The sequence below is a fragment of the Harpia harpyja genome, chromosome 20, assembly GCF_026419915.1.
Source record: "Harpia harpyja isolate bHarHar1 chromosome 20, bHarHar1 primary haplotype, whole genome shotgun sequence".
Classification (NCBI taxonomy): Eukaryota; Metazoa; Chordata; class Aves; order Accipitriformes; family Accipitridae; genus Harpia; species Harpia harpyja.
This window is the reverse complement of record NC_068959.1, coordinates 6,080,411-6,089,087: the sequence shown is the minus strand read 5'-3', so window position 1 is coordinate 6,089,087 and position 8,677 is coordinate 6,080,411. Positions and strand designations below refer to the sequence as shown.

The 8,677-nt window shown below is 42.6% G+C and overlaps 1 protein-coding gene across 7 annotated transcripts in view; it reads left to right on the top strand.

Moving 5' to 3' along the window:
• The first annotated feature begins 1,070 nt into the window (after positions 1-1,070).
• MAPK9 (mitogen-activated protein kinase 9) overlaps positions 1,071-8,677 on the top strand; it is a 31,272-nt gene continuing 23,665 nt past the window's right edge. For 3 of the 7 annotated variants that reach the window (XM_052816146.1, XM_052816142.1, XM_052816145.1), the window contains exons 1-2: positions 1,072-1,203; positions 5,746-5,920. In XM_052816146.1, the coding sequence (XP_052672106.1) occupies positions 5,799-5,920 (122 nt within the window). In that variant the 5' untranslated portion in view covers positions 1,072-1,203; positions 5,746-5,798. Of the gene's footprint in view, positions 1,204-4,235; positions 4,453-5,745; positions 5,921-6,341; positions 6,578-8,677 lie in introns of those variants that run through there. The other 4 variants (XM_052816148.1, XM_052816147.1, XM_052816143.1 and 1 more) reach the window with 3 other exon arrangements.

The following is an 8,677-nucleotide window of genomic DNA, read 5'->3' as shown; positions in this document are numbered from 1 at the left end:
AACTAAATCCTTGACTAGTAAAGTTTTCTTTATGATATTCCTCTGCAGGCTTGCTTCTAAATGGAGATGTTTGAATGCTTACATAGTTTAATAGCTTGAAAGTGTTACACTAGCTTGTTGTAATAGGAGCTGCTTACTGGAAACTGCTCTAGTACTTCTTACAACCACATAAAAGAACCCAAATCATAACAAGAAGCATAGTGATAATTTGACCTAGGTGCCAAGAATATGTAACTCAGTATCCAACGTGTTTTGGTAAGTGATGCAAAGGCCCCTTTTACTGTCTGTCTAGAATGACTATCCTCTTCATATTAAAAAGTGGAGCTATTAAAGGAAACTGATGTAATCTAGTCTGTATGATACATTAAATGGATTTATTAAAAAAAATTAGTGTGTTTTTCTAAAATCATCTATGAGAATAGAAATCATGGAAGAGAAAGCTCTCGTTAGTCCTAGGAGAGGTGGAAAATTATAAAGTTATTAGTCAGTGCCTGCTTTAAAACACAAGCAGTCCTAACATCAAGGCAGGTACAGAAGGCTTATGATTTTTGAGTGGGGTCATAAACAGCTGGGCTACCGAGGGAGGGAGTAAATCCCTTCCTTCTGACCCATCCGCCCTGGAAAAGCCGTGTCCCAGTGCTCGGGGCCATCGCAGAGCCAACGGGTCGGGGCTTGCAGCTGCGTGACCCTGCGCTCTGTCGTCATCCCCAAGCACGGAGGTGAGGTGAGGTGGCCGTGGTGCGTTGAGGTGCTGTGACTCGCTGCCCACGCGTGCTGTCATTTCGCTGTGGCGCTTTGAGGGCTTGGTGCCCCCGCGACTCATGACGAGGCACCGCTGTGAGGTGACATCATAAATGTGCTGACGGGTTGACGTGCGATGATGACATCACGCCAGGGGGCGGGGTCAGCGCCCAGATTGACCTGACCGTCCCTATCTCCACTGCAGTCCTCCACCGCCCTCCCTTATATAGCGGCTAGTAGGTTCCGCCTCCGGAGCTCCATTGGTTGAGCTTCGCCGGCAGAGGGCTACGATTGGGCTGAGCGGCTGTCCGTCAGCGGGCTCAGGCCTGGCGCGGCCTGTGTGGAGCACCGGGAGGCCATTGTGGCTGGGGCAGCTCTGCGCGCTGGAGGGAGGACGCGGCGGCGGCCCGCGAGCGCCGCGCCCCGTCCCGTCCCGCCGAAGCCCGACCGAGGGAGGAGACGGTGAGGGAGGCCGCCGTGAGGGGGCCTTGCGGGCGCCGGAGCCGGACGAGCTCCCGGCCGCGGGGCCGGCCCTGTAGCGACCGGAGTCCCCGGTGTGTCCCGCGGGCCCCGCCCGCCGAGGCGCGGGCAGAGCCGGGGTTCCCCGCCTGCCGCCGCCCCGGGCCCGGCCGAGCGGGAGGGAAGCGAGGGGGGGAGAGTGAGGCGGCAGGGCCGGGGGTCCCCTTCCTCCTCCGCGCCTCTGCTGCGGGGCTGCCCTGGCCGAGCCCCCCGCCCTGCCCGGTGCCGCAGTGCCGCCACCGGCCCCGGCCCGCTCCGCTCCCGGCGGGAGCCGCGCCCGCTGCGCTGCCGAGGGCGCTGCCCTCTCCTCCGCCTTTCCCCGTCTTGAGTCGTGTCTGGCCCCCCGGGGGGGGGGGGATCGCCCCCGGGGCCGCGGTGTGCGGCCGGGCCGGCGCTCGGCGTCCCCTGGAACCCCCCCCGCCCCGGTCCTGAGAGGGTCGGAGGGAGCGCGGCCGAACCGAGGGAAAGGCCCGTCCTGCGCGGCCCCCTCCACGCAATGAGAGCGAACCCGAGGTTTCTCTGGAGCCGAAGCAGTTCCTCAGCAGAAGTTTTAGAAGAGATGCAAGAAGTGCTCTTGCTGGGTTACGTGGCTGTTACGTAATTTTACAACAGCGTAATTGGTTACGGCAGATGCACGTTTAAACTTTTTCCCTCTTTCCGCCAACTTGCCCTAGCAGGGGCGCTGAGATACATCCAGTGTTTGTCTGCAGTGTGTGTTTAACAGCTGGGTGATACTGTAACAGGTAGTTGCTAAAATCTTTGGTTAGTAATAGCTTGGGTTGCTTAAAAAAAAAAAGTCGACTTTTCAAAGAGCTGAACAGATGCAGAGTACCTCAAAACTCTGCTGTAACCGATTGACATCACTCGGCTACTGCTTTGCTACACTTAACCTTTCGTAACAGACGGTTCAAGGGTTGTAAGTAGAGGGGTAGAAGGTAACTCACTGTGATTTTGTACTTGGACTCATACTTGTTGATATATATTGCTGCAAAGATTTAAAAAAAACAAACAACAAACCAACACTATTAGATAATAGTCCTTAAAAGGGCACACCTGAATTTGAAGTGCATTTGCAAGGGCGAATAAGAGAATGAGGGGAGATTTTCTGCAGAGAATTTCCATATCTTTTCATAAATATATTTATATGCTAATTGTCTTCATTCCATCTGCAGTAGAATTTTAGCTTGAGGCTTAAAAATCAAGCTAAGTTTCCTGATGTTCTTATGCTTTATTGTCAGTAATAACTCTGTAACCAAAACAACCCTGGGAATGTGTTTGCAACTGCTACAACCTGTTTATTTCAGAAGCTTTTGACTTGAAGATATCCAGAGGACAGATCTGGTTAATAATAAGTTGCCATTTTAATAAATGCCTTTTAGGGAAGTGACTGTTTAATACAGGATGTATGCTATAGTGCAGTTGCTTTCAGCTTCTAAAAATTTCGTAGTGGAATTCCGTATAACATAACGCATAAGCCTGCTGGTGGTAGGTTTAGTGTGTTTGTTATTTTTCTAGTTACCTTTCATGAACAACAGGTTGAAAACCACTCCTGTAAGTTTCCTGCATGTGATGTGCTCAGTCAGCATTGTGATTCTTAAATTTTCCCAATTGTACAGGTGAGTTATATTAAAAAAAACCCAAACAGCACTCAATCTGTGTGCATCTTGTGCATGCTCTAAAATAGAAAAATATCTTGAAACACTGTGACTCAGTAATGTGCTGTCATAAATAAGTAGAAGTATGTTTGCTGACCATCCTGTGACTTTTACAGTTGCTGCTGGTCATGTTTGGTGCAGCTGCAGCTAGGAAGCCATAAATGAAAACTTATATTTCAGAAATGTACATAATGCCTGCTTCCAAAAAATTCTTATATAGAAGAAATGTGGAGTATGTTAGCTGGAGTGATGAATGAAATTATTTCAGGTAGGAGAGTAACAGCTCAGGATTAAGAAATTTACTTGCAAGACATACTTTTCCCTTGAGCAATGGGATATCTGGGGTGTTTGGGTTTTTTTGAGGGATCTTGCCCCCCAGATAGATTGTCTGTCTGAAGTCATGTGAACCGTGACAATCCCTAGGCACCTAATTTTACATTAATGCATATGTCTGAAATAGTGTATGACCTGATGCCTCCAAGCAGCTTGTAGCCCAAGTAAAAACTAGGGCTCAGTGTATGGAGAGGCCGGGTACTTAGCATGCTGAATTGTAAAGGATGTCAGAATACATAAAACTTGTGTGTTGTGATGCCTAATTCCCTCTTTGCGTCTTGTCTAAAGAGCTTATCCTGATCTCTAAATGATTTTTAAACGATGGCTTTGTGCAGACAAGGTTCCTTAAAGGGAGGGTTTCTCTGGGTCAGGGTAACTTCCTTTTCCACTACTTCTTTATCTTTGTTGTAGAAAAGTGTTTTGTTAACCCATGAAGAGGTACAGCATAGTTCTTGTGTAACTAACAGGTCTTTAACTTGATACCCAGCTTATGCAAAATGTATACTTTCTTGGTTTTGTTCTGTAAGTCCTTTTCAGAGATAGGATCTTGACCTTCCAGCCGTACCTTTCTTCCAATGTATGAAGATTCACTGAAAATACCGTGGCTGCTCTCAGGGACTGTTAATCAAAAAATTTGGTACCTCAGAGTCCATAGCTTTGGAGTAATAAAAAGGGTTGTAAAGAAGAGTGGGGTTTTTCCTGGGGTGTAGTAGGAAAGGTTGAGAGCGCCTCTAAAGGCAGCACTTTGGTCTCACAGTAGTGGAACTGCATCTGACTGCCCCCAAGAATATTGTATAGGAGATGTAATTCTCTTCCTCCCTCCTACTACTGCTGTGGCAGAGGCAGAAAGTTGGTAGCTCACATTTTCCCTTTGCTGATCCTTTCTCCTGTGCTTTTTTCCTTAAGCTTCTAAGAGGAAATACCAAGTAAAGTTACTGTCTAAATTGCTGCCAGAGATGACCAATTTGAGTATCTGCTTCTTAAAATGCTGCTTAGATTTTGAGTAACTAGAAGGTAAAAGGAACTCTAGACGTTTCTTGAGAATCCCTTAAGACTAACCATTACCATGTCAGTTCAAATCCTAATAAAGACTGGGTTTATAGGTCTTCTGCCTGTTTTACTTGCAGATTTCTTGGAGTTCATCTGCTGGCTTGATCCATGGAAAAGATGCTGCTCCCTTTTACGTGCACCTAGGAAGAGAGAGGTCCGAGTTCTAATTCTTGAAGCAACCAAAAGCCATTTGTGTGGCTGCATGCCCTTCTAGGATGGGCTTCTGGGTTGCTCTTGAGGCTTTTCTGTTTTGCATTGGCTCACAAATATTCTGTAGGCCAGCAAAGAGAGACTAGTTGCTCTTTCTTTAGCTAAAACAGACATTGTACAGGCCAGTGGTTAGGACAGCAGCTCCAGGGGAAGGTGATCTGCTTTCATTTCCTGTTTCAAGGAACACTTGACTGCAATTTGCTCTCGGCTGTAATGATGCTATCTGTCATAGTGAATGTAAAATTAAAAATGGGAGAATGTTAGAGACCTCTTCAGTAGTTACTGAGGTAATTTTCTTGCAGCATTTCAAGAGGGGTTGAGGCCCAGGAAAACTGGAGGTCTGTACTCTCGTTACTGTAGCACTTCAGAGCTAAAGAGATTTAGTCCATTACCTTGCTCTTCAATGTAATTGCCTACCTCTAACTCATTCTTGACAGATGGATATAACTTATTCTCTATTATGGCATGAAAGTCTCCTTCAAACTGTAGCACAAAACTAATTCTTTAGGACTATAAGTACACTAACTGATAGCATAGGATGATATGGTGTGTTTAAAATGGGAGGGAGAACGGGTTGTGATAGGTATGGATCAGGGAAGGGTTGCCTGGCAGAGGTGAGGAGGCAGAGCTCTGCTTGAAATTTCCTACTGAACTAGGTTGAAAGGGATGTTGGAGAAACTGCAGCAGCCATGGGGTTTTGGGGGTAGTTGTTTTGTTTCAAAGCTGTTTTGCAGTTGTAATCAAGTCTTGTATTAAAACCCTGTTTCCTTCTATGTCTGTGGACTCCATGGGTTTCTGCTGTTGCTTTTACCTGTGTTATCAGTGTTTGAAAGACATCATTTATGGTTTGGTGTTTTTTTTTTTTTTGTAATACAGAAACTAATACAGTCCTAGCACATAGTAGTAATTCTAAGTTGGGGAGTAGCCTTCAAGGAGTAGAGAGTTATTGGATTTGGGTAGTTTTGTTTGTTTTTTACAGTTGTTTACTTATCTGCTTTTTGGTTTAGGGATTGGAATAGAAATATGCATTTACTTAAAGCTGTGAAGGCTATAATTATTTGCTGTCTGCCAGTATTTTTCATTAACACTGGTAATAAAATGAAGTTGAAAGAATGCTTATTTAATGGTGTGCTATTGAAAAATTCATATGTTTTAAAATATGTATAATATATTTTCCATCTTGTCTGCCTGAAATTAGTGAGAGATTGAACATTTGCTTTCTTTCTTTTTCTTTAAGATCTTGAAAACTTCACCGGGTCCTTGAGAGAGAAAACTACATGACACTACACCATGAGTGACAGTAAATGTGATAGTCAGTTTTACAGTGTTCAAGTTGCAGATTCAACATTCACTGTACTAAAACGTTACCAGCAATTGAAGCCCATAGGATCAGGGGCACAGGGCATTGTTTGGTGAGTAATAAATATTTAAATATAAAAAGCTACAAATATAAAACAAAATTTGAATGTATTCATGATAGAGGTGCCAGAATGTAAAATACTGATGATAATTTCTGTCTTTTGCTACAGGGTTATGGACTAAATAAATTCTAAAACACCCGCTTGCTATAGTTCACATGCAAACCTTTTTTGTTGTTGTTTTTAGTGGAAAATTAATATTTGCATAACTGCATAAATTAAAATGGTCAACAAATTTCCTTCTTATTAACCACTTTATTTCTGTTTCTAGTTCTCACATTCCCCATGTAGTTATGATATTGCAGTGTAAGGTATGACAATGCGATGGTGAGCGATTCTGGGTTTTACTCGTTTCTTCATCATGGCCCCCTTTCTTCCCCCCCTTTTATTCCCGATCACTCCTGTCCATTTCTAGGAGCCATCAATGCAGTGCCTTGCCATTAACTGGCAGGATGAGGCAAATCAGTGTCATTGTCACTCCATGGATTAACGAGAAAGGGATGCTGTGTGAGGGGTTGGGCTGGCCGGCTCTTCCTTGGTGTGTCACCTCAGCTATGTGTCCAGCCTCCACTGGCCCAGGACGTGAGAGTCGTTAGTCTGATCCTGAACCTTAGTCTCTTGTATGGCACCACACCTCTGGGCCAGCTAAAGGTAAACACTTTCAAATGTTTCTTAGACTGCAGCAATCCATTCTACACGACTTAGTGCCAGCCCGTATTTTGTTGGGCAAAACTTGCTTGGTAATAGCAGAAATGTTTATTGATGCTTCTTTTAATTCCATACGCAAGGGAGCAAACAGATATGCTCAGGAGCTCTCTAACATTAGACTTAATCACAAGGCATAGTGGGCTGTTCATGCTTTAAATCCAGTCTGCAGTTTCTCTTCATCTATAAATTCTGCAGAGTAAGTGTGATGACTTGTGTATTGTGGGCAACTCCTTATACAGCACCTGCCCATGTCTTTTTGGCCTTTTCATAACCATAGTAAGTTATATATGTAGGAAGAGAGTGCATTTTTGTGAGAACATGCCTTTATTTTTAAATTATTTAGATAGCCCTATTGCCCTGCTTATAGGTGAAAAATAAGCAAAATGAGAACACCATATTTCATTCTTCTTTAGTGGGTTGAGTGGTGAGTGGATAGGCATATTAGTGTTTGGTTAAGATTTAGTATAGTGCTAACATTTTCCAGGTATAAATATTCTAGAAGTTATGCTTGTTCTAGATGGCATGCAGAAATTTAGCATGGTTTTAAGTGTTCCTCCTTTCATTAGAAGTAGTGCATTTCTAAACTATATGACTTAAACTAGGTGTCTGCTTCAAAATGAAGTTAGGGTAGTATTAAGGTCAGCATTTTGGGAGGAAGAAGGAATGATCTGATTTATTCACTTGTTTTGAGAATACCTGATTTATGGAACAACAGAGTGAAACGTTGTGTAAATTTCCATCCACATGTAAAATACCTGAAAACTATGTCCAAGTTGAAGAAGGTGCAAAATCTTAATTTCTCCTAAAATTCCTTGTAGTACACAAAGGAAAGATACAAAATACTAGGATGTAAAACGTAGAAAACTCAGTGTAAGATGAGTGCTATCCTGTCATGATTGGCTGGAAAAATTGTCAAGTCATTAGTGTGGCACACAGATGTGATACTTTTTTTTTTTTATCATCCAGTGTTTAACATAAAAATTAGGAAAAGTATTTCTGGAGTTTTGTGTGGGGATTTTATTTTTTGGTGAGAAATTTTTAATACTGTATGTCGCTTCAGCTAGGAGAGGTCTGAATTCTGCTATTTTTTTTTTCTCAAAATAGTAATGGGAAACTCCATTGGTATTGCTTCTGCTTATTTTTTTCTTTGATATTAAAATGTAGGAAAATAAGTGGTTTTAAAAATACATACTTAGGAAAACCGATAAATGAAAGCTCTAGGAAGATGAAAAAGTAACTTAGTTGTTACATAGACGGTATTTCTAGCTTACTGCAAAGAGGCTAGGAGAGAAATTGGATATACCTTTTGTATTTTATATGCAAACTACACTTTTATGCATGACTACACATGACAGCACTTGTTTGTTCATAACTATTAATACATTTGAAGTCTTATAATCTATTTAGCACTGAATAATCACTTACACAAAATTATTCTTTTGAAATAATTTTGTCTTTGACTTCCTGACATGTTTTTCCGTTCTTGTCCTTGATTTCCTAAATTTTCTAGTGAATCTAATTTTTCTATCCCAGCAAATTTCTTTGTTTTGCAGTACAGCAAAAGCATTATCTTATAAATAGCACAGCTTTGACTGTGTTGATAACTGTACTTACAGTTGCAGTTGAAGAAACAGTTGGGATAAGTTTGTTACTATTTGCAAACTCCTGTTTAGACACTAGGGGAAGAGTTAGGGAAGTGGAACTGACTGAGCAAGAGTCCACAGGAGTAGTGTATTGAAGTTCAAAGCAAAAGTCATTTGCCTGTGGAAATGAAGTGTGATTTCCTACTATAATTTAGATCATAATGTTTTGTTAATTTCATCATATATGTGACATCACTACTCTTAATATTAAATGTTTGCAAAAGATGCAAAACTGTCACAAGTGCAGCGAAGACCCTATTACAACTCGCTATGATCAAATTGGAATCGCTGTTACACAGTGGGATAGACATTGAGATTCTTCCATGATATCAAACGCTGAAATAATTTGTAGACATTCTGTTAGTAGCCAAGGTGGTAATTGGGTAGACTCTGGCAAATC